Raw genomic sequence first — 27601 nt, forward strand, 5'->3', positions numbered from 1 at the left:
TGGTACGAGAGAGGCTTTTTTTCAATACAAGTCTTATTCCAGATATACAGAGACGTCAATTGTGACGTATACGCATGTCTGGTCGATTACAAGAAAGCGTTTGATTGAGTACAGCACGCCAAGATTAAGAATTAACAACCAAGATCTGAAAATAATTAGAAACCTTTACTGGAATCAGACTGCAAACCTCAGAGATGAAGGTGAACACACCGAATAAGTGAAAATCATACATGGAGTGAGGCAAGGCTGCATTTTGTCCCCTCTAATTTTCACACTCTACTCTGAAAGAATATATTATCGAAGCTTTGCCCGAGACTGAAAAAGGTATTCTACTAAACGGGTACCGGCTACATTCCATCAAGTATGCAGATGACACCATAGTATTTGCGGACAACCTAGAAGACCTTCAAGTCCTCATGAACAAAAATCACATATTACAGTCAACAATATGGCCTCAATTAAACGTAAAGAAGACAAAGCTTATGATCATTAGCAAGAAAGAGATAACAGAAGGTCAACTCTACATCAGCCAAACCAGTGTAGAAAAAGTGACGCACTACAACTGTCTCGGCACCATAATAAATAAAGAATGGACCCAGAACCAGGAGATAAGACCACGCATCGGAAAAGCTAGATCCATCTTCAACCGTATTTCTTCAACTTTTTTCAAGAGCCACAACCTTTTTTTTGGTATAAAAGTAGGAATGCTGCGATGGTACGTCTTTTCTGGCGTTTTTTATGGTGTTGAATCATGGACCTTGAACGAAAATATGTGCCAAAAATTGGAAGCATTTAAGATGTGTATATATCGGAGAATTCTAAAAATCCCGTGGACTGACCGGGTCACAAATGAAGAATTCCTAAGAAGAATGGGGAAAACCGAGAGAAAATAACCACCATCAAATCTCGAGAATAGGTTTAGAAAAGTTAGAATACTTTGGACACATTATGCGAAATGAATCCAGATATGCCCTCCTACAAGCTATCCTACAAGGAAAAATATTTGGAAAGCGAGGTGCAGGAAGAAGAACATCAGGGTTAAAGAACCTTAGAACCTGGTTCAAAACAACATTGGTGTAGCTTTTTCGCGTTTTTTCAGACAAGATAAAAATTGCCATGATGATCACGGACATTCGTCACGGATAGGCACATCACGAAGAATATTTAGGGTGAGGCAGATAAACGGCCAAGTAGAAATATCTCGAGAACTAAAGGTACAGAATCATCAAAATTGGAATTAGGGGGTTTTGAAGACTGAACTGTTTAATGAAATTCCTATTATACCGGAAGTTGCTTATAATTTCGTTTTTATTTTTTAATGGGACACCCTGTATTTTTTTATATTTTTGGATTCTCCTCGATACATTCTTTCTTAAAATATGAGGTTTTGTAATATATTATACAGGCTAAACACAAAATAAATATTGCCATGAAGATTGCCAACATTCGTCACGGATAGGCACATTAAGGAGAATTCATATTGGTATAATGGTTGTATTAATTTGTTCTTCCTAAGCCTTCTTCCTTAAAGCTAATTCTCAACGGTAAAATTCAAGAAAAGGAATGGATAGGACGCGACGCCGACGGAAGTAATTCTCTTGGTTGAGAAACTTAGACATTAAATAGGATTGAAATAGGAAAGAATAAATTGGTTTCAATTAAAAAAAATTGTATTTATTGCTAAAAAAATGTTATAAATGAGAAGGTTCCCTTGGTAAGCTTTTGATCCCTATCATATAATTCTTTTGATGATAACAAGAATCAGGTTGTTGGTGAAAAATAATCAATGTGTTTCGGAGAGTGCAATTAGAACGAAAACATGCATTGTTTCGGAAAAATTCAAACAAGATTATATTTTTCTAAAACTTTTTTTGTTAGTTTACATACATGTTAAAGTAAAAAGTTCTACTCGCAGATTTGGCCACTATTTGTTTATTAATTGTTTAAACAATAATAATTGTTTTGTATAAAAAATTTAAATTCATCATTTTACTTTGATCAAATATGTCTCTATTTTGATTTTGATTATGCTGAATCCGAATATGGCATTGAAATTTGAAAATTCTTATACAGAATCTCTTATACAGTATGTCTGCGTAGCTAGGAACCACATGGCAAACTTTTTTATTATCAATTTTACGATAAAAATTATTCTTCATAAAAGGCCCCGGAGAGTTAAAAATCTAAAACTCAACCATCAGATATCAAATTTTATCAATTTTATACGAGTTATGTCAAAAATATGAATTTCGTTAAAGAGTAAAGTACCTTTATATTCCAGAATATCAAAAAATGCTATTATGAAAGGTTGTTTGAAATTAAAAACTATGTTTAAATATATAATTACATCATTCTAATCGAAAAAAAATTTTTTTTTCAATTTTTTCTCAAATTACGGATACTCATTATCATTTTATTACAATTATTATGATAAATATTTTATTATCACTTTTACAAAAAAAGTTAAGCATCATAAAATGCTCTCCCTGGTCTAAAATCTAAGATACAACCATCAGATATCAAACTTTTTTAATTTTATACGAGGTATGTAAAAAATATTATTTTTTCTAAGAGTTAAGTGCCTTTATTATTCACAATATTTTTATTAGAATGATGTAATTGAACACTAAAACAAATTTTTTAATCCCAAACAACTTTTCTTAATAACAATTTTCGATATTGTGAAATGTAACCGTACTTTATTCTTAAGTAAAATTCATATTTTTTGACATACCTCGTATAAAATTAATTAAATTTAATATTTGATCTTAGATTATATACGATGCAGAGTATTTTATAAAGAATAACTTTTTTCCGTAAAACTGATAATAAAAAAGTTATTAATAGGTTCCAAGTTACGCAGACATAGTGTATAAGAGCTAAACAATTTTTCTTGCTGAACATTTATTATTGTTGAAGCTTATTTTGAAAAATATTATGTGCTTAAGAAAAAAATTTTGATCACTTTGTGTAAACATTTTTTAAGCTGGTAATTTTCGGTTTTTGTATTACATTTTTGTTTTCTTTCTTAATTTTCTCAAAAAGAAATAGTCTATTTTATTTCGAAAGTAAAATAATTTAATGCATTTTAAAGATTACATCCTAAGCTTTAAAAAAGCAATTATAAAACTGTAATACATCTGTTCAAACTTAACTAATACCGTCTTAAAATGTTGGTAATTCTATAAAACTACGAAGATTTCAAAAATTACATATTTGAGACGTCCTATCATTTGAATAAAATTTTTGAGATTTTTTTTGAATGAAAAATCATTTAGTAAGATGCTTGAAAGGTAAGTTTGGCAAAATTGAGGGTTTTATAAGAAAAATTGTATTAGTTACACATTTTTAAATCATTTTTAAACAAAATTCATGTAAGGCTCACTTTCCGCCCCCACCGTACTTAGGTATGCCCATAAATTTTATTTCTTTTTATTATAACCATAAGATCTAAGCTGAGTTATTCTTTCTTCATGTTCAATTTGTAAAATAATTACATTAAAATAACTCAACCGTGCACTTCGCCGTACCCTAGTTTACAGTGCGCCAATGTTTGTGAGAAGGGTGACTTTAGCGTTATAAAAAAAATTATACAAGATACAGATTTAATTTTAGAAAATTCTTTATATTAGGTTTTTTTGTAAAATTTTCTGAATTTTTCAATGGTCAAGTCAGTTTTTTTTTAAATTTATGTTTTCGGAGTTATTTAAAAAAAACCTCTAATTTAGTAGTTCATTTGTTTAATAAAAAATGAAGCACCCACTTCTAGAGTAGAACTTTCTGACATGTTGTTTATTAACCATTTCTTAATGAAATTACAAAAAGTTCTATCTTAAACTCTCCAAACAGAGATTAAACTCTCATGCAAAAATCAGACTGCTATTTATCACCAAATGAGCGTTTTAATGAGTGGAACATATAGAATATGTCAAATGACAGGAATTATGACAGGTGATAAATAGTAGTCTGATTTTTGCATGAGAGTTTAATCTCTGTTCGGAGAGTTTAAATCTATTCTGTCGGACAAAATAAATGTGTCGTTTTCGTGGTCTGACCGTTCCAAATTTTTAACCTTTTCCACAATTAAAACTGCCCCTGTTCCAGTGTTCCCATATATCAAAGTTTATCCTACTAGACACCCCTAAGCTATTAACAAATTTTCAGCTTGATATTAATCAACTTTTTTTCAAACGCGGGATCCAGACCTATCAATTTTAATCGGTCAACTTTTTTCGATTCCACAAAAGATTGATCGAGTCAAACTTTATCGTTCTACTTGATATTTTTCAGTAAAGTTGAATCACATTTAAAGCGTATGAGCATTTGTTTGTCGACTGGAATCACTATTATCTCGTCAGTAAAAAGTCAGTCTGCGTAAAAATTTATCCTTCGTAAAAATCAACAAAATAAGTTTAAAATGGTCAGAGAGTGTTATGCTCAGATTTTTATATCTTCTATCTTCCAAAGCAAGTTCTTTTAGCAGAGTTTCTGAAACACCACATTAATTTGTTTTTTTTTATTCGTTTAATTCAATTTCGTATCCAGAAGGGACGGTTTTTTTATGTTCTTTATTCTTTAACTCCGTTTACATAATTTTCGTGAGTTGCTGAATCAGTAAACTACTAATAATTTATACTTCTACGTATAACTACACTTGGCGCCATTTTATTAAAACTAATAATTGCTTCATATCAATTTTGATTGAAATGTGTGAACAAAAACTTGACCGATTTTAGTTGATCCACTAAAATCGAACCGTGAGAATACTCCTTTATGTTTATTTCATGCGGAATGTTTGATTTCAATCTTAAAATCATCATGGCGTCGAAAAGTCATATTACCTCAAATTATGGACTTATGTTGTTTTCGAAATGAGGCGCTCAGAGCAACAGTGACCTAACCCACATTACACAATTTTACCAAAACGCTTTTATTACATTAAAGTTATCCCTTATTTAAATATTTTCAGATGCAGAACAGCTCAAGCAATGGTTGCTTGAGCCATATTGCATTTGAAAATACTTAAATAAGGGTTAACTTTAATGTAATAAATGCGTTTTGGTAAAATTGTGGGATGTGGGTTAGGCCACTGTTGCTCTGAGCGCCTCAAATGACCGATTCATTTATATTTAAGCTTAAGGCACGTCCTAAGCTTAAGATCTATTGGTTCAACTAGTCATTAGTCATGTTTTGACTTTTAAATCAATAGTAATTGTCGAATATTTTGTTAATTTGAATTGAATTGAGCATCGAATTTTTAAGCTGGATTTATTAAAATCTACTTTTTGTTACATTTTGTTCCGTTCTTTTTTATTCTATAACAACTTAGAAGGTAGTCTACTTTGGTGGCAAAGTCTTTAATATCTGTTATTACAGAAGATACCAAGAAAAAATATTTACAAAAATAGGAGGCTCTTGCGTTCAGTTTAAAACTCATTACAAATAAAATTTAACGCATCGCAATATGTTTTTAATGAAGCACCCTGTGTCTCCTCAGAGTCTTTTATGTTATGGAGGGTATTTAAAAAGTTATAACCAAAATTGTTCAAGCGACACTGTCTGCAGTGGGCAGAACATGTAGTCCGTTCCCCGGGTTCGAACATGAAAAAAGTTGTAACAACGCAGCTTGGCGGAATAAAAAGGCAGCAGAATCGTGCAAAAGTTTGAAAATTTCGAGGTCCTTTAAAGCACTGTATCAACGAGATATTTTCAAGGTAGAAGATGCTTCAGGGTAGAAGGTCAACATATTATGCTTATAGCCCTTTTTGAAAATGATCTGAGGACCTTTTTGCATACGTTTGTAAGCATATCATTATAATTCGTTTCTAATTCTGACCCTCATGTTATAAATTGTTGTATGTTTAAGGTATACTATATCTTTAATATAGCCCCACATGTGTTTTTTGTGACTAATTTGAAGACCCGATGAGTACCGAAATATCCATTTTATCTCATTTTCTTCACAAATGCCATTACAAACTAGACAAAACAAAAGTATTTTCTAGTTTGTAATAAATAAATCAAATATGAAACGATACATTACGTACAATTTCACAGCCATATTAATTGGATGTTGTGTATTTTCGCAAATATAGACCAGGGCGCATCTGTAAATATATTAGTACATTTGGACGTTGAGAGGTGACTCAAATTTTTTTGCAGAAATTGCTTGAAAATAACTCAAATAATAATATTTGAGTTATCCTCCCTCTCGAAAAGGTCCGGAACATTGTTTAAATAATCAAAATATCAGAAAATGAAGGAAAAATTCCATTTTTTTCTTCGTTTTTTGATTATAACTTTAAGAGTATTCATTTCCGGGAAAAGTTGTATTGACATAAAAGTTGTGTAATTAAATTTCCTACAATATAGAGTTGGTTTAAAATTTAAAAAATAGTCACCCTTGTTGCAAAATAGCAATAATTGGGAAAAAAACTATACAAAAACAAGTATTTGCATTTTACGTTTTTCAACCATTTATGCTAAACTTAGGACCTTCAAATTTCACCCAGAAAAACTATTAGATACAGTTAAACAATACTGTAAATTTCATTAAGATCGGTTTAACAGATTTTGCAAAATAAATTTTGCAATCCAGCTTTCGCATAAAAAATTCATTTTTTCAAACTGTTACAGGACTTAAAATAAAGCAGAGAGTAAGTTAAGTTTTTTTTGCTTATAGAAGTGTACCGTACCTTTCATTTGAAATTTGCAAAACTAAAATCGATTAACCACCACGGCGTCAGGAATTTTTTTAAAATAAACAATTATTATTGGTGTTGCGCGCAGGACACCGGATAGTTTGCTCTGAATGGGCATTCCAATGACCTTTGATAATTATTGATACATTTTAATTTTTATTATATTTCGATATAAATAAATAAATTTGTTTATGGCAAAATAAAAACCCATACTCTATCCTTTGAAATAACACTTTTTTTAGCAAAAACTTTCTTTCTTCATATATTTTAACTTGAGAATAAAAGTTTATTATTTTTAAACATATACAATTGTTTAAACAATATTTCAAAAACAATAATAAAATCAGACCTTAATGACATTTACAGTATTGTTTTACTGTATCATAAAGTTTTTTTGGGTGAAATATGAAGGTAATAAGTGTAATAAATGGTTGAAAACCGTAAAATGCGAATACTTGTTTTTGAATGGTTTTTTTCGCAATTATTGCTATTTTGCAACAAGGGTGACCATTTTTTCAACTTTAAACTGATTCTATATTGTACGAAATTTAATTAGGCAACTTTTATGTCAGTACATCTTTTCTGGGAAATGAATACTTTTAAAGTTATAATCAAAAAACGAAGAAAAAAATCGAATTTTTCTTTAATTTTTTGACATTTTAATTATTTAAACAATGTTCCGGACCTTTTTGAGAGGGAGGATAACTCAAATATTATTATTTGAGTTATTTTCAAGCAATTTCTGCAAAAAAATTTGAGTCACCTCTCAACGTCCATCTCAAAACAGATGGGCCCTGGACTAATAGTGTTCACTCGAAATCTATTCGTTATATCATTTGAATTTTCCGACAACATATGATTTCATCTCCCACTTTTTTCTCAGCCAGCTAAATGTTTACTTGCTCCAAATAGGGGTCTGCAATTAATTTCTGAACGGTAGGATCTAATCAATATTTCAATATAACAAACTAGGAACTCATTAAATATGAGTTTTGTTAGTTTGCTCTGTTCGTCAAAGTTGTTGTGACAGGTTCTGATTTCCCAGGCTAAATTATTCATTGCAATTTCCATTTTCACTCACATTCGGATTAAATTTTAATTTCTTTTTTCTTTTCGTGATAGCGTTGTCCCGTTTTAAGCAGAATCCAATATAATAGTTATTAAATTACTAATGAAATTTGAAAGAGTCTCAGGAATTTAAACTAATTTTAAATTGGATGTTTGTAATAAAACAAAGTTTAGTTTTTATTTGTGTTGGAAATTTTATCAGTTAAAGTGTCAACTTTGCAAAAGGTTATTGCGCTTGAGAAATGATCATTATCTATCTGACCGCAATACATATTGTATCTACTGTCAAAGAATCTACTGTGAAATTACCTGTATAGAGATTGGTGTATTGAATGTCGATTAGGTATAGAAATCAAACATATTAGACGGAGAGCTAGAGCCGAAAAATCATCGTTATAAGTAATATGGAGTTTTTCCTGTGAAATGTGTTCATTTCGTCCAGAAAGCCACTGCGCATCCGCTAGGAAAAATATTCTAATTCGGATTTTTTGCACAATCTTACTCAAAAAGGACTCCTTTTAACAAATTTGCATGTTGCCAGGACCAAAAGGTGGTCAAAAATTTTTTAAACGTTTTTTTTTTGTTTTTTTCCTAAAATTATTTTTTTTGCATGGAAAAAAGTTTTTTTAGGTTTTTTGGATCATTCCAAACAGAAAAGGTCTTTAGTGACTTTTCTCTAAAAATGATAGTTTTTGACATATAAGCGATTAAAAATTGAAAAATTGCGAAATCGGCCATTTTTAACCCTCAAAAACTATGTGAAAAACTGAGAAAATTTGAATGTTGCCAAGGTAGGCAGATATTCTTTAAACATTGGTTGATGAAATCCCGAAGAGTTTTTTGCAATAAAGTATTCAAAACTCCTTTGTTATTTAATTGCTAATCAAGCGTGCGCGACACTATTTTCCACCGACAGTATGGTGCAAATGAAAGGAATAAATTCGTTATTTCGTAAACTGGCGACTTTAAGAAAAAATCCCGAAACAGGTCGATTTTTATTTTTAAGTTACGATATTGTGGCATATATAGTATAGTAGTGACGTCATCCATCTGGACGTGATGACGTAATCGATGATTTTTTTAAATGAGAATAGGGGTCGTGTGCTAGCTCATTTGAAAGGTTCTTCAATTCTCTATTCAGTAATAAAAACATTTACATAATTATTTATACAAGGTGTCCAAAAACTTTTATTTAATTAAATTATTTGACAAAAAAAAAAGAAGTAGAAGGACACCCTGTATAAATAATTATGTAAATGTTTACATTACTGAATAGAGAATTGAAGAACCTTGCAAATGAGCTACCACACGACCCCTATTCTTATTTAAAAAAATCATCGATTACGTCATCACGTCCAGACGGATGACGTCACTAGTATACCATATAAGCCACAATATCATAACTTAAAAATAAAAATCGACCTGTTTCGGGATTTTTCCTTAAAGTCGCCGGCTTACGAAATATCGAATTTATTCCTTTCATTTGCACCATACTGTCGGTGGAAAATAGTGTCGCGCACGTTTGATTAGCAATTAAAAAACAAAGGAGTTTTGAATATTATATTGCAAAAAACTCTTCGGGATTTCATCAATCGATGTTTAAAGAATATCTACCTACCTTGGCAACATTCAAATTTTCAGTTTTTCACATAGTTTTGGAGGGTTAAAAATGGCCGATTTCGCAATTTTTCAATTTGTAATCGCTTATATGTCAAAAACCATCATTTTTAGAGAAAAGTCACTAAAGACCTTTTCTGTTTGGAATGATCCAAAAAACCTAAATAAACTTTTTTCCATGCAAAAAAAATAATTTTAGGAAAAAAAAAAAAGTTTAAAAAATTTTTGACCACCTTTTGGTCCTGGCAACATGCAAATTTGTTAAAAGGAGTCCTTTTTGAGTAAGATTATGCAAAAAATCCGAATTAGAATATTTTTCCTAGCGGATGCGCAGTGGCTTTCTGGACTAATTGTATATTGACAATTATGACCCCTTTCAGGCTGACACCTCAGTGGATACAGGAAGTAGCAATAAGGGATGAAAGGGGAAAGTTAGTGCAGTCATTAACGGTTTCACCTCCTATTTTGTTAAACTTCCATCGATTTGAATTAAAATTGGTAGCTAGTTAGAGCATACCTCAAGAAACAAAACTGATTTTGTGCCAAATTGCACTTTTGCCCTGGGGGTGGATACCACCCCTTCTCGTGGGTGAATACTATTTTATTAAAAATAACCCCACAAATCGATAGAGGGACAAATTTTAAGCAAAATTTGTTATGTCAAGTTATTAAAATAAATCAATACTTTTTGAGTCATTAAAGATAAAAGATTTGCATTTTTCGTGATATAAATGCATGCTGTAAAGCGGTTTTTCATAAATAATTCAAAAACTGTACGTTTTAACAAAATAGTTATGATTACCAAAATTGAAGATAGTAAAAAACCAAATAGATTCTTTACGTGAAAGACGCGTTTGAGACATATTGACTGTTTGGGTAGCTGCTACGCCACTGCTCCCCAAATACACCCCATACATTTATTAATATACATTCAAAAAAGCGCCATGATTTTATTAATACTATTATATTATTGTATTTTTTTTCATTGAGATGTAAAATTATTTGATATTAGTTTTTATTTTAAATAACGTACCTATACCGCGAGGGTTAACCACAAGGTAACCTCTCGTGTCACGATTTTTGAGGTACGCCTGATACGATTTTACCCCCGCCAAAATTCCATACCGAACGATAAGAGGTATTCACTTCAAAAACTGAAACTTCATTGATAAACTGGTTTCAACTGGAAACCAGTTTCAAAACTGTTTTCTGAAATTATTCTTATTTTTTCTATCGAAGGTCAAAGCTAAAAAATTAATAATCTTTTCTTTTTTCAGATACAGGAACTGTCAATTTCGATTCATTCTGCAGGGTGGCTGGACATTTTTTGGAAAATGAAGACGACGAAACTTTACAAAAAGAATTAAAAGACGCTTTTAGATTATACGATAAAGAAGGTAATTATTATTGAATAATTAGTTTTATTAATTCTTCTTATTCTTCTTGTGCCGTCTTCTAACGAAGGTTGGCGATAACTTCTTTAAACGCTTCTCTGTTTTTTGCAACGCGAAACATCTGTTCAACACTGAGGGTAAGTTCCATCTCTGATATTCCTCAGCCAAGATTTTTTATGTCTTCACAAGCCTTTTTTTCCCTCTTTTATTAATTATACACACACCGGCAAAATTAGCCGAACACCTTAAAAATGGGACATGTTTGATGTCACGAATTTCCTAAACCAGTGGTCCAATTTGAGTGATTCTTTTACTATGTAATAGCCTCATTATTTAAGAATATCGTTGCAATAATATTGTTGCTAGACAGCTAAATATATTTTTATACCGGGTGTAACAATAATATGGTGTTTTTTCTTAAAGTTTGGAACACCCTGTGGACTATTCTAGCATATGTAAAATATTGAAATTAAAACTTTGTTATAGCCTTAGGCTTTCTTAACATCATTTTTTTTTATTCATTTGCTTATGTTGAAAAATAAAAAAGTTATGGGCTTTAACAACTAGCCATGTTTTTCATCGACAAATCCTCATAGTAGGGGAGGAAAGTATGCTAAATTTGCAGTTACTCGAGCGTTATGGGGACCCATTGGATTGTGAATAGTATGTGCTAAAACTGGTACCCCGTCAAAATAGCCCCGTCAAAAAAGCTCCGACAAAATAGCCCCGACATAATATCCCGCACACAAAATAGCTCCGACAAAATAGCCCGCCGACAAAATAGCCCCGACAAAAGAGCCCCGACAAAATAGCCCCGACAAAAAAGCTCCCTTCAGAATTCATCACGAAATCATTCCTTAAAAATACATTTTTTCGGAAATGGTAATTATCCTCAATTTAGATGTTTATCTTAACCACATTAAATAAAAATGGTCTTTTCAGAGAACTCGAGTCCTGTCTTCCCTGCCTCTTGGAAGTTTGGACATTTAAGTTAAGCGAAAATCAATGTTTATTTATGATATAAACATTTTTTTCTATTTTCCGGCAGCAGTAAAATGCATTTTAAATTAAATAAATTAAATACATTCTTCCTTTTTGTCAAATAATTTAAATTAAAAAAAGTTTTTGGACACCTTGTATAAATAATTATGTAATTGTTTATAAGAGGCTGTTTTAGCCGGGGCTATTTTAGTCGGGGCTGTTTTGACCGGGGCTATTTCGTGTGCGATCTATTTTGTCGGGGCTATTTTGTTTGCGGGCTATTTTGTCGAGGCTATTTTGTGGTCGGGCTATTTTGACGGGGCTTTTTTGACGGGGCTTTTTTGACGGGGCTGTTTGGACCGGGCTATTTTGACGGGTCACGGCTAAAACCAGAAAAAGGTTAAGTTAAGTTTTCCATATATTGGGGGACTTTTCATTTATTAATTTATTTTCCATTTGAAACAATCGTTCTTTTCCGATTAGAGCGCCATTTATCCATAATTTAAAAAAATTTTGCGAATAAAAGTTGCTTATTTTTACGTCAAAAATCCAAATCTGCAATAAAAATTGGGGGCTTCTTTTTAGGATTTCAAAGTAACCGCCCACCCCACCTCCGTGGGGGGACGTGCTTGGTGCCATTCGATAGATTTTTGAAAAATATTGAATACGTGTATTTTGCAGTTTTACGACCTGATGTTCATTTCGCGAAATATCGTATTTAAAATTTTGAATTTACCCCCACCCTCTCCGTTGGTGACGTGTTTAGTATTATTCGATAAATTTTTGAAAAATATTGAACACGTATTTTTCAGATTTTTGTGACTCACCCATTTTCTTACGCCCAGCTCAAATCGTCAGATTTTTTAAATATACACTATTTTGCATGTACTTAACTTACCTTATTTTAATCTGACGATCTCGAGTTTTTCTAAGAATAGATTTTTTTTCAGTCCCCTTTAGTGAATTCCCGGTGTTAAGAACCAATATATGGTATAGGTACATTTACAGGGTACAAGGTTTCCCCCCATGTGATAATCTGACGCACTCGAGTAACTGAAAAAATCCCCGCTTGGGCTCCCCTACCATCATTATCTGCTTAGTTTAATAAACAATCCTAAAGTAATTCAAGAGATGTATTAAATAAATAAATTAATAAACGATGTAAGCAATGTCACAAGGACGACCTTCCGTGGATTTCAGCTGAACTAGCTGAACATCAGATCGAAAAACTGCAAAATACACTTATTCAATATTTTTGAAAAATCTATCGAATGGCACCAAACACGTCCTCCCACGGAGGTGGGGTGGGGGATTTAATTTAAAATCTTAAATAGGAGCCTCAAATTTTTATTGCAGATTTGGATTCTTTACGTAAAAATAAGAAACTTTTATTTGACACATTTTTTCTAATTATTAAAAATGGAAAATAAATTAAAAAATGAAAAGTCATCACCCACTATATGGAAAACTTAACTTAACCTTTTTCTGGTTTGAACACATACTATTCACAATTCAATAGGTCCCCATAACGCTCGAGTAACTGCAAAGTTAGCATACTTTCCTCCCCTACTATGACGATTTATCGATGAAAAACATGGCTAGTTGTTAAAGCCCATAACTTTTTTATTTTCCAACATAAGCAAATGAATCAAAAAAGAAAATGTTAAGAAAGCCTAAGGCTATAATTTAGTTTTAATTTCAATATTTTTTATATGCTAGAATAGTCCACAGGGTGTTCCAAACTTTAAGAAAAAAATACAGTATTATTTTTACACCCGGTATAAAATGATATTTAGCTGTCTAGCAACAATATTATCACAATGATATTCTTAAATAATAAGGCTATAACATACTAAAAAAATCGCTCAAATCGGACCACTGGTTTAGGAAATTTGTGACATCAAACATGTCCCATTTATAAGGTGTTCGGCTAATTTTGCCGGTGTATGTATATCGAAAGTTTTTCGGTGATGATTGGTGGAGAAAAGGCAGGCGACTTGAAAGTGAATTGTTTATTCCGTTCTTGTGAATCTTCAACCACCTCTGGGGTTGTTGGTGTATTTTCTGGAGTTGTTGAATGGACTGTATCATTTGGAGTTTCTTTTAGTACCTACGTAAAAGATAAGAGTAACACGATACAAACTTTTATTTATTTACGCACTATAGGTAACAGGAACAGGTATGGGTGACAATATCGAATAAGTTGTTACACTAATTTTAAGTTATTTTCGCAATCGCTGTGACAAATTCTGGTTCTTCTAAGTTAATATTCTAGATTCAGAGAGCGAGGAGATTTATCGGCGAGACTTTTCTAATGACAGACTTTCTTCTAATTACAGATTTTGTTAAGAAATAAACTGAATAGCAACGCAGAACTCGGTCTGTGACGTCAATAAATGCTGACGTCACAAAATAAAATATGCAAAACGCGAAGAACAGTTATTCTCCTAACTAGTGCGAAAAGTGATACTTTCACGCACGAGAATGCCGTTTACCTGAACGACGCGATAGCGGAGTTCGGGCAAGCAGTCGAGTGCGGGGAAGACACTTTCCGCATGAGTTAGGAACAATATTTTTTCTAGGGCCGTACGTTTGGAAAAAAGCCACAAAAATAGAGTTATATCAATTTTTATTTAGACGTGAAAATACACAAATTAGTTCTTTGGCAAGGTTGTCAAAACCAAACTTTCAATATAATGGGTTACCACGACGACGATATTGGTTTCCATGACGACGATTCCAAACCACTGTAATTTTCTACTGATCTGACTTTTAAATATTATGTTAAAATAATTTTATTTCATCGAATTATCAGTAGTAATTGCACAAGAGCTCTGAAATTATTGAATTTTTCCCGAGTGACACTTTGACAGTTTTAATTGCACGAGCCGAAGGCGAGTGAGATTATGTCAAAATGTCACGAGAGCAAAAATTCTATATTAATTTCAGAGGTCGAGTGCAATTTGTTGCGATTATTTCATGAATAAAACTGTTCAAAACCAAAATTTTATTGTAATTTATATATGTAAGTACCATTAAACACACAGTTTTTATAAATATTTGACGATTGAAAGTCATCACTTTTATAATTTTTAAAACATTAATTGTCATTAATGTCACTGAATGTATTTTTTCGTAGCAACGAAGGACATCTGACGTAATATACTTGACGACGGGAAATTATCAAAAATTATCGATTTAATTTAGATTTCTGTATCTTTCTATTGGTCGGAATCTCCTATGAATGAAATAATCGCGCTAATTTCATTAAAACATGAACACAATAAGATAAATTTGAAATAAATTAGTAAATAATATCTAAATATTAGTTTATTGCATGAATTATAATATAATATAATGTCATATTACAAGGTATTTTACTTTCCCGCACGCCGTGCGGGAAAATTTACCTTCACGCACGCCGTGCTGGAAAGTACAACTTTCGGAAAAGAAATGCGTGCGTGAAAGTGGCTCCTTTAGCAAGGCCGTAGAAAAAGATTTTATTGCACGAACATTTTGAAATTTACAGGGTTAGAAACAAATCAGTTTTCAACCATATTGGTTTGTATCAAGGCTCTTCACTGAGACCCTACCTGTTTAAGCATATTATTGATGTAAAGGCAGAGAAGATAAGAAAAGGGCTCCTTGGTCAATGATTTTGGCTGATGATGACATTTTGGTAGATATTGATAGAGAGCAAAAAAATGTTGGTGATGAATTTGTAGGATTGGAGAAGGGTTATTAAAGAGGGAGAACTTAAGTAAAGCACATAAGATTAGCAAATCAAAAGTCAAAAATGCAGGGGGAGGGTTGGCTAAAAAATTGCAACAAGTATATTGTCGAGCCATCTAGAGTTAACTGCCAGATCTATCCCAAACAAATGAACGTCGGGAGATCCTTTACCGGTTGGTAGTTATCGTTTACGTGGTTTATCGATATAGTTGTCGATAAGACAGCTCAGTGGGACTAGCGGCTGACCGCACTTCACTTCGCCGTAATGAATGCGCGTTCAAGCCGCAACCAGGTCAACGGAAAAGAAAAAAGACTAGAGGTATAGAATAGAATAGAATATCTTTATTCATCCAATTCGATCACAATGCGATATAGGACAAGACATGTAGTATATAAAACATAATCAACAAAACATAATCAACATAAAAGTCATATAGGACAATTACATAAAATACAATCAACAAAATACAATTTAATAAAAAAATAATAATTATGCAATATAGAGCGTTTCTTAACCCCGTCGTTCCTCAGTCGTAGTCTTTTATTAAGTCAAAGAAATCATTTAAGTTGTAAACGCATAATTGGATTAAACATGATTTTAATCTATTTTTGAACCTTTGAATATTATTTTCATTTCTCATATCAAGTTGCAAACAGTTGTAAAACTTAGATCCTGCAAAATCAGGGCTAGTTTCAACAAGAGTTGTGGAATGTTTACACACGCTTATCAACCTCCCGTGCCTTGTCGGGTAACTATGATAATCAGAGTTGAAGGTAAAATTTTGAAATTTAGACTTAACATGAATAATACGCTTATAGATATATAAAGCATGGAAAGTCAGCAGTCTGTGTAAATAAAATATTTACGACATGATTGTCTATTATCAATATTCAATATCAGTCTAAGAATTCTCTTTTGAATTATAAAAACTCTAGAAGAGTTCCTAGAGTTTCCCCACAAGACAACATTATAGGCCATATATGAGTAAACCAATGCATAGTACACACTTATCAATTGATTGGTATTAAGGTGAAACAGTACCGATCAACAGGTAGCAAAAACGCGTTCCAAGATTGCGGCTGTAATATTGAATATTTTTTCGAGATATTTGGCACACGAATTCGTAATGTAATAAAGAATGGCGGTACAGAGCCCAATTTGAAAAATATATTAATATGTGGAAATTACTCTGTAATTAAATACAATATTAAAAAAACGAGCCTGTACCGCCATTAAGAAGAACAAAAAAATATACTTTCTTCAAATAAACTTTTTTATCCGATGCCTAGATTTTGTGTCATTTTGAAACTACTAAATTTTTTTTTCATTAGTAATTCCAAAATGACACAAAATCTAGGCATTGGATAAAAAAGTTTATTTGAAGAAAGTGTATTTTTTTTTCTTCTTAATGGCGGTACAGGCTCGTTTTTTTAATATTTTATTTAATTACAAGGTAATTTCCACATATTAACATATTTTTCAAATTGGGCTCTGTAGCGCCATTCTTTATTACATTACGAATACGTGTGCCAAATATCTCGAAAAAATATTCAAAATTACAGCCGCAATCTTGGAACGCGTTTTTGCTACTGTTGATCGCTACTGTTTCCTCTTTAACAGAGTTTTCAACTGGAGGATCGCAAAGTAACGCGTCAGTATAAAATTCTAATATGAATCTGACGCTTAGACTGGAATATGTGGGCGTCTGATCGGCCTACCGGAAGGGCGTTGACGCCTAAATACCAGTGTATATACAGAGTGCCCCAAAAGTAGTGGAACGGTCGAATATTTCGCGAAATAAACATCGGATTGAAAAACTGAAAAATACGTTTTCAATAATTTTCAGAAATCTATCGAATGACAGCAAACACGACCCCCCACTGGGGGGTAACTTTAAAATCTTAAATGAAAACTCCCAGTTTTTATTGCAGATTTGAATTCGTTACGTAAAAGTAAACAACCCTTTTTTCGAGATATTTTTTCGAATTGTGAACAGATAGCGCTATAATCGGAAAAAACGATTTGTCGTGATACCATTGGTAAATTATAGGAACGGTTTAATATCTCTAGAAATACACTTCGAAATGAAAAACCAAAACATACGTGTTTAAAACATGATTCTCCACCCCATCCCCTGGAGGTGGGATGGGGGGTAACTTTAAAATATTAAATGGATACCCCCATTTTTTATTGCAGATTTGAATTCCCCATAAAAAATAAGTAACATTTGTCCGAAACATTTTTTGAATTGTTGATAGATGGCGTTATAATCGGAAAAATACGATTTATTAGCGCCATCTATCAACAATTCTAAAAAATGTTTCGAATAAATCTTACTTATTCTTTCATGTGAAATCCAAAACTGCAATAAAAAATTCCGGTTCCAATTTAAGATTTTAGAGTTACCCCCACCCCACCTCCAGGGCGGGGTGAGGGGGTCGTGTTTGGTGTCGTTCGATAAGATTTTGAAAAATATTAAACGTCTTTTTTTGTTTTTCATTTCGAAGTGTATTTCTCAAGATATTAGACTTTAGACCGTTTCTATAATTTACCTATGTTATCACGATTAATAGTTTTTTCCAATTATAGCGCCATCCATCCACAATTCGCAAAAATATCTTGAATAAAAGTTGCTTACTTTTATATAAGCAATCCAAATCTGCAATAAAAGCTGGCGGTTTCCATTTAATATTTTAAAGATACCCCCCACCCCACCTCCAGGGGGTGGAGTGGGGGGTCATGTTTGCTGTCATTTCATAGATTTTTGAAAATTATTGAAACGTATTTTTGAGTTTTTCGATACGATGTTTATTTCGTGAAATATTCGACCGTTCCGCTACTTTTGGGACACCCTATATAATATAGTTATCGTTTGCATGTTTTCGCGTGGTCTGTTATTGTTTGTATGTCAGAACATAAGCAGTAAGTTTTTTCTTGATAGAAATATAGAATAAAAAGTAACATATACACGTTATTTATTTACCATTTTGGACACTGGTATAGTTTTTTGCCCGAATCTTTTTTGTTTTTATCCAATATCATGTTATGTGATGAAGTGTAAAGCAGGCCACGCATTGAATCGGCATAGAGCGATCGGCTCGGCTAAGGGCTTGTTTTTATGTAGGCGGTTTGCCAGCGGTTGACGCCGCGGTTAGCCGACGTTTGCAGCGTACACATGAGAGCGATTGACTGGCGGTCTCATTCCTCCCCTAGTAAACTTACAACCGCCGCGATTTGACGACGAAAAGGTTGCATAATATGTTCGATTCCATTTGTTTCTTGGCAACTCGCACCGCGGCGGTTGGGTTTTTCAGGTAAACCGCGGCGTCAAACGTTGGCAAACCGCCCTATCTGAACAAGGCCTAAGAGCAATCGGCAGATTTTGCTATACATGGAAATAAATAAGCCACCGCGCACCGCCTAAGAACGTTCGACAGTCGAACGTTCTATGAATAGCAAAATCTGCCGATTGCTCTTAGCCGAGCCGATCGCTCTATGCCGATTCAGTGCGCGGCCTGCTTAAGGTCATCTAAGGGTGCGCGTTGCGCATCATTAACCGACAAGGTATCTAAAGGCATTTTTTACTTTTGCATTTGAATAGAGCACGTTCTTGATGGCGAAATTATTTCGTAGTTTGGTCACTAAAACATCGCATTCCAAAAATAAATCCTATTCCTATGATACTGGGAGGGCTAAGGATTGCAGCACAAAAAAATTTACTTCACATTATAATTTAAAAATATTATATTCTACAATATTTTTATCCATGAATTATCGTAGTTGTTAAGCGTTAAAAGCAGCATGTTAAGCATATCGTAGTTTGAAATGTGGTATTACAGAAGGATGCTTATAATAGCATGGACACAGAGGAAAACGAACACGGAAGTACTGCGAGATATGGGTAAAGAATGCGAAATAATAAACACAATAAACATAAAAAAGTTACAATATCTGGGACACGTAATGAGGGGACCGCGATATGAAATGCTAAGACTGATAATACAGGGAAAGATAAGAGGCGGAAGGAGTATAGGAAGAAGGAGAGTGTCATGGTTTTAAGAATTTAAGGGACTGGTTTAGATGCAGTTCTATAAAACTCTTCAGAGCAGCGGTGGATAGAGTAAAGATAGTGATGATGATATCCAACCTCCGGTTAGGAGACGGCACTTGAAGAAGAAGAAGATATCGATTAATTGGAAAAACCACATGAAGAGTACAGGGAAAAACAAGGAATGTCACTTTTTCATGAATTTTCACTCAACGAAAAAGGTACGTAATATCATTAAAAATGTTAATTCAGACAACAAACGCAATACTTAAAATTTGTCCAATTCTTGGTTTTATTGGGACAACAAAACGATGTTCATCAATTCTTTATTTTCGTTCGTTGAGCCAATGTATTAGGTTTATTTAATGGATGAACATTCATTATGTATACCATAATATCACTTTATTGGTATTACGAACTCTGTTCACTGAGTCAACGAACACTATTTATTGATATTACGAACTCTGTTCACTGAGTCAACGAACACTATTTATTGAAACAACAACGTTGTTAATTGACCGACGAAGACTATTCGTTGTGTCAATAACAGTGTTATTTTTCCCAACGTATTTCGTTTATTTCTACAATTATTTCCGTTTATTGTTACAATTAATTCCGTTCATTCCCACAATAAATACGGTTTTTCTTACAAGCAATTCTATTCATTCTTACAATCAGTTTCGTTCATTCCTACTATGAACGTATTTTATAATAATAATTACTGAATGCAATAGCCCAATGTATGATATTAATTGATTAATAATAATTTTTTAAATCCCCCTTTTTTGTCCTTAACCTAAAGGACTTTACACTGTGTGATTTTTCATATGATTTCACTTATACAGTGTACTGGAATAAGTGTTACACTCCCCCCACCCCCTTATTAACTTATTTATTTTTAGCACATAAACAAAACGCTCGGACATGTCGATTTTTAAAATAATCAAAGTATATTATAACATCAATGTTTCGAACTTTACACGATCCCTCTTGAGGTGACAGGCGCGGCGTAACTTTGATTTTTTTAAATGGGAAAGTACGTCACGTGACAGCTTATTTAAAAGCGTTTGAAATAGTGATTCCAAAAATGTATAACATTTTAATCCTTTTTGAGAGCGCAGGTGCAAAATTTCGATCGAATTCTTTTTAAACGCATTAATTTTTTTTGGAATTCTGAGAAAACTAATAAGTATTTTTGAAAAATTTAAACGCAGAATAAAATTTAACATTATTACTGAGGGCAGAAAGTCCCTTAGAATAAACAAAAAGTTTCTGTTGAATGGTATGCTTATTTGAAATTAAAAATCATACTAAATTTTCTCTTTTTCACCCCTGTGACTTGTATTTAAATTTTCAAAAATAATAATTAGTTTTCTGAGGATTCGAAAAAAATGAATACATTTAAAATAATTCGACCGAAATTTCACGATAATAGACACACAAAAACTTCCTTCTACTACGGGCTACATTTGAAAACGAAATGCAATTATTATTCGGCACTTCGGTAACACAGATAAGCTAGGGATATCACGATAAGGAAAAGCCGTTAACTTTCAAATGGTCAAGCAAAACATTTATTGTCTCAACAATTACGATTATTGGCACAATGAACGCATTGATTGTGGGTATTAAATGCAGTAGTAGATTGATTAATGCATTCGTTGTCACAACAATAAATTTACATCTATTCAATAATCATATATTACTCTGTATTAACAACATTTTTACATTGTTTTAATGAAATCTGTACGTTGTCACGATAAACCAAGGTAATTGCTTGTCATCTACGAAATCAAGAACGTGAGGTGCTGCCAGAATTAACAGTATTTATTAAATATATGAAACTAAGTTATTGGCTGAATACATTGAGTGTTATTGATTAATGTACTCTAGTTATTCTCACCATTATTATTCAATCATTGTGACAATAACCAAATACATTCGTCAATGTCTAAAAGTTCGTTGAAACAACAAATTCAATTGTTGTGATAACGAAATACTATTCAGTAATCACTGTTAATCAATATTACGAACTAAATTTTTTTGAGTGTTGGTTTTCTCGCCATGTGGTAGCAAAAACTGAGTAGTATTTAGCATATCCATTCAGGACAATAACCAGAAAGATCAGTCTATATAAATTTTCTAAGAATTTGTATCCAGGCGAAGAACCAGGATTGTCCACGCGCCACTGAATAAAAATGAGGAATGTTAGCAGTTTGTTGGTGCAATTTTAAATTAATAAGTTAATATAGATTAATCTTCTTCTTCTTGTTGACTGGCTTTACAACTCGGGGTGAGTCTTCGCCGCATCCACTATGGCCCTCCATCATCTGCGATCTTGCGCTTCGATTTGCCATTGTTGTACCCCAATCCTAGATAGATCGGTTTCAACATCATCTTTCCTTTTTTTTCTGGGACGGCCCACTGATCTTCTACCGTCTGGTCTCTCGAAGAACACTGTCTTTAGCACTCTGTCTTCCTCTGATCTTACTACATGACCTGCCCATCTTATCCGATTAGCTTTTATATATCTGACGATGTTTTCAGTACTATATAGAGTCACCAATTCAGCATTGCGGCGCCTTCTCCACTCTCCTGTCAATTCATCTCTTTGAGGACCAAATATCATTCTGAGGACTTTCCTTTCAAATATCAGCAATTTATTTATTTCTCGCTGATGTAGAGTCCATGTTTCACTCCCATATGTAACAACTGGGCGAATAATTGACATGTACAGTCTTAATTTAGATTGTCTTTTCAGCAGCTTAGATCTTAATAATGATGATAGGGAGTATAATGCTCTATTTCCCGCAGCTATTCTTGCTGAGACCTCTTTTTCTATGTGATTGTCCTCTGTGATTACTGCTCCCAGATATTTAAACTCTTTTACTACTTCAAAGTTGTGGTCATTAATAGTTACGTTCTGCCTAACTCTTGGTCTTGGATTTTTGGTCACCAGCATATATTTCGTCTTCTCTTCATTTATTCGAAGGCCCAGGTTACCTGTTTCCTCCTCGAGCTGTGAAAACACCTCTCTTACGTCTCTTGTAGAATGAGCGACTGCATCTAGATCATCGGCAAAGGCCAACAATAGTTTTGATCCTCGATTTGCGAATCCCCCTGTTAGTTCAGACGATATTTTACTTATTGCGTATTCTAAAGCCAAATTGAATAGCAATGGTGATAAAGGGTTTCCTTGTCTAAGCCCTGATGTTAGACTAAATGGCATCGATGTTCTGTTTCCTATCTTTACCTGTGCATATGAGTCTGCCACGCACATTTGAGTGAGCTGCACTAATTCTCTTGGTATTCCCATTTCTAGCATTGCCAGCCATAGTCTGCTTCTTTTTGTCGAGTCATATGCTTGCTGGAAATCTACGAATATTTGGTGTACATCTCGGTTGAATTCTCAGTTTTTTTCTAATATTTGTCGGATGGTAAATATTTGATCTATTGTTGACCTTCCACTTCGAAAGTCGCATTGGTAGTCGCCTAGAATATCTTCCGAATACGGAGTGAGTCTCTTTAGTAAGATAATTGACAGAATCTTATACGCTGTACTAATAAGCGATATGCCTCTGTAGTTTCGGAATTGCTCTTTATTTCCCTTCTTATGTATGGGTATTATAACGCTTCCATTCCATTCTCTAGGCATTTTCTGCTGTTGCCATACTCTGAGAATAATGTCATACAATTTTTGATGTAAAACGTTTCCTCATTTTCTTATTAATTCTCCATTTATACCATCATTTCCTGGTGCTTTGTGATCTTTAAGAGATGCTATTGCATTCTTTACTTAATATAGATTAATATTATACTAAAATTATATAATAAGAATTGCTAGAATTCTGCTATCTCCTAAGTAGTTTTTAGATATCATAAGAATTAAACCTTTATTGGTGTGTATCTCAATATGTATAAAATGTGACATTCCTTGTTTTTCCCCTGTACTCTTCACATAATATAAAATAATAACCTTAATCGTATTCATTTAATTTATAACAGTTATAACTTCTACTTCAGAAAACTAAAATTGTGCTGCATATTCTTTTTGACCCCAAGTTATACACGTCGGGCTTGTATCTTAATCTTATAAACGAAGATACTTCGCTGTAGCAAGGCTATAATTTCAGAGGCTCTAAATTATAATTTTATTGTTGGTTATGAGACATCTAGCAGCTTGTTAACGGAACTCCCCATTTAAAATCGTTTTGTTTAAATTCTCGGCAAAATTTGGTAGGTATCTATCTATATTTCCCAAGGTAACGAACCTATAATCCCCAATCAATAGTCGTTTTCACACGAAATTGGTCCCGCAAGAATACGTCGAATGAAATTCCCATTTATGAGCAAAGCTAATACGGAGCTGAATTTGTGGAACCTAAATTTAAGGAAACTGCGAATTATAAAATTTTCTGAGGTTTATTGAAGATAGCGATTGACATAAAACTTAATAATAAAAGTACGGTAATAGTTAGGTAAACGTGAAGAAATGGGAAATGGGAAGTGGTAAAGGCAATCATCTTCGCCAAAAGATTATTACTTTACAGTACATGATTTTTTTTTTAGATTATACAGACATAAAATGAAAGTAGAGACAACAGGATTCTTAATTAACAAAGTCAAATCCATAATAAATTCCGTTATATTTTATATACGGTGTCTCAACTAAAATTTGTATCCCCTAAAACTCAGCAATATGATGTCCTGTGGCGTCCTGTAATTTGTTTGACTATTTCTGTCCAATTATCTCTCTCCTGTGCGTGTTGTTTTTCCTCGGAGTATGAGTAACTATAGTCTTTTTACTACAAAAGCAAGATTACGTAGGTCAAAATTTCTGACGTAAGAGCACTGTCAAAACATTAGAACAGTGATTCTTAACCGGTGTTCCGCGAATGTGTTGCAAGTGTTCCGCGAAAAATATACGTTAATCTCGCAGACCTACGTGAAATTGTGTCGCTTCCAAGAGATCGGGAAGAATGAAAAATTCTCTTGACAATCTCTTTGGCGTATGCTATGCGTGTATTTATTGTCGAGGTTACCCGGTTACCTGTTTCCTGGTGTACCTGGCAACACTGCTTGTCTCGGTCCTCGGTAGTGGTGCGAACTCCAAGCTTAAGATTGCTCATTTGTTTTGCTTGAATACGCCCTATTTGTCACGTGAACGCAACCGTTTCTCGCCGAAAACGACGCATTATTTTTATTGAGTTTTAAGTTCCAGTTGATAGGTAAGTAATTTAGGTTAGTTTATTTAAGATTTAACAGCAAGTTAAAATAAAAATAAGGTTACTTAGAGCCAACAACAACGATGAATATTGTTAATTTACTTTTGTAACTAATCACCTTTTAAAATAAAATTTGTTTCGCATTGCAGCAATGGACAAATTCCTTATTAAAAGAAAACGTAGTTCTGACGATGCACAAGATATAAACTATGGAGCAGGTACCAATACCTCTGTGGAGGGACAGCTTCCCATTTCCCAACCAACCAAAAAAGTAAATCGCCAGTATTCGGAAGAATATTTGAGTTATGGCTTTACATGGAAAGGTGATGAAGATTGTGCCATGCCAAATTGTCTTGTGTGGATATTTGACTGACATTTTTAAATACCTCAATAATATTAACACGAGTGTCTAAGGAAAATCTGAAAATATTTTGTCTTGTACTGACAAATTATCAGGGTTTCAAAAGAAAATATCTCTTTGGAAAAATCGCATATTAGAAAAAGTTACATTGGATATGTTTCCCAGTATTAGCGCAAATATTGAAGAGATGAAATCCGTTATCATTGAATATTTGACGCTATTAGAAAAAAACTTGATCATTACTTTTCTTCCCTAAATACAGATAATTACGATTGGATTCGAAATCCTTTTATCTGGATTAATATGTCGAAATACCAGCTATCATTACAAGAGCAAGAAGAGTTAGTAGGCTTGTCAACGGATCGCACTCTGAAACTAAAGTTTTCCGAAATGTCACTTGAAGAATTTTGGATTTCTGTGCAAGCTGAACACCCACTTCTTTCTACAAGAGCATTAAAGGTATTACTACAGTTTGCAACTTCATACTTGTGTGAATTAGGTTTTTGAACCTTCACAAACATAAAAACAAAGAAACGTGAAAGACTTGGGTATATTGATGAAGAAATGAGGGTAGCGCTATCGCATATTAGACCGGACATTGCTAAAATTTGCAAAAGTCATCAGGCTCAAGTGTCGCACTAAATTTGTTTAATTTTTATGTTATTATGTTAGTTATGCCCATACATCTAATTGTAAAATAAAATGTAATAAAATGTATTTACTAATCTACATATTTTTTGTTAATTTCTATTTTTAGAATATGTTTTTATTCTTATATTTTGGTTTTGCATGTATTTGCAGTTAAATAACGTGTTTTATTTACATTTGCATTTACATTTGCACCCCTTATTTAGTGTTTCCTATAAAATAACACAATGGTGTTCCGCGACTTTTTCAAAATTTGTCAAGTGTTCCCCAGCTTTGAAAAGGTTAACCTTCGGAGTACGAAGACTGGGTCAAGCGTGACCCGAAATTCACTTATTTCTTAATATTTTATGAAATAATTTTTTTACAAATCCGATTGATCGTAAGTTCTCCTTATTTGTTTCAATCTATTTTTTCGTATATAATTCGCGAACATCCAAATTACAGTTTTTCCTCTACGTAACATCTATGATGCCGGGTCAGTGCTGACCCAGTCTTCGGATTTCGAAGAATATTCTCAATATGTTTGTAGGTACACGTAAATTGCAGCTGTCTCTGTTTACGGGTATACGTATTCAAATATATGGCCGGAGCGAATTTACCTATGCCCGTTTTCTGTAAGGTATTAAAATCTGGCCGCCGGTGCGAACTAGTATATGCCCATGGGGAACCATCTTAAAAAATTTAAATACAATAATTTAGGATTATAATTGTTATGTTTGTTTGTTTTTTCTTGAATTAAAGATACTGTTTAATAATACTGACTATTTAAAACATCCTTATAAATAAAATGAGAATGGGTCACGCTTGACCCATCATCGTAATCTAAGTAAGTCATATGATCTTCGTACTCCGAAGGTTAAGAACCACTGCATTAGAATGTGACTTTTCATGGCCACGTTTATGTCATTACTTGTCAGAGATATATTTTTCTTTTGTTATAAAAATAATATCTATAATTATTTATTCTAATTAATGATGTCAATTCGTTATCATTACTTGCCGAAATATATTAATTAACAACAATATTATCATAGTGTAGGTATAATCAATAAAATAGATTATTTAATATTCTTAAAACTAAGTACTGCAAACCCTAAAATTCATAAAAAAAACTTTCTGATCTGTACCTAAATCTAATAATAATCATATTTCGAATAAACCTAATCTAAGAAATCTAAATTCGTTATCTTACTTCTCTGCAGTTAATGGTAAAAGGGAATCCAAATACATATTTCGTTCTTGTTCAAAATAATCTATTAAAGAAGTATTTTGATTTGGCATATGGTTTTCTAATACAGACACAAACACAATAGTGGAGGTACACAACAATAATTAAAATAGATTTTAAATTAAGCTATATTTAATATCATGTAGATATAGTCCTATCGCCAGTGGGGGTACAACGGCCTCCTTAATTCAGATGGACTTACCCAAGTTTTTTTATGTATTTTGACCCGTAGAACACGAATTTTTTGGGTAACAGTCGATCCGGATGTCGATAAGATTGTTATAAACAAAGAACTCGAGGAATCACATAACAGCGATTTTTCGCAAAACAAAACATTGTTTTGTATTTTTTGGGCGATTCTAAGCAAAAAATGGTCCTAAAAGTTTTTTCGTAGGATGCATAGTTTTAGAGGTAAACGCGGTAGAACTTTCAAAATATCGAAAAAGTGCAATTTTTGAACCCGAATAACTTTTGATTAAAAAATAAAATAGCAATTCTGCTTACTGCATTTGAAAGTTCAAGTCAAATTCTATCGGTTTTGATTATTTGCATTGGTAAAAATTATTAAGTTTTTATTTGTTAAACAAAGCCATAAAC

The 27601-nt window shown here is 32.9% G+C and overlaps 1 protein-coding gene across 2 annotated transcripts in view; it reads left to right on the plus strand.

Annotated features, from left to right (window-relative positions):
- LOC114330237 (troponin C) overlaps window positions 1–27601 on the plus strand; it is a 164591-nt gene that overhangs the window by 90372 nt on the left and 46618 nt on the right. For both annotated transcript variants that reach the window (XM_028279560.2, XM_050641701.1), the window contains exon 4: window positions 10664–10783. In XM_028279560.2, coding sequence (XP_028135361.1) covers window positions 10664–10783 — 120 coding nt within the window. The remainder of the gene's footprint in view (window positions 1–10663; window positions 10784–27601) is intronic.

Source organism: Diabrotica virgifera, chromosome 1 (genome assembly GCF_917563875.1).
Source record: "Diabrotica virgifera virgifera chromosome 1, PGI_DIABVI_V3a".
In the NCBI taxonomy this organism is placed as follows: domain Eukaryota; kingdom Metazoa; phylum Arthropoda; class Insecta; order Coleoptera; family Chrysomelidae; genus Diabrotica; species Diabrotica virgifera.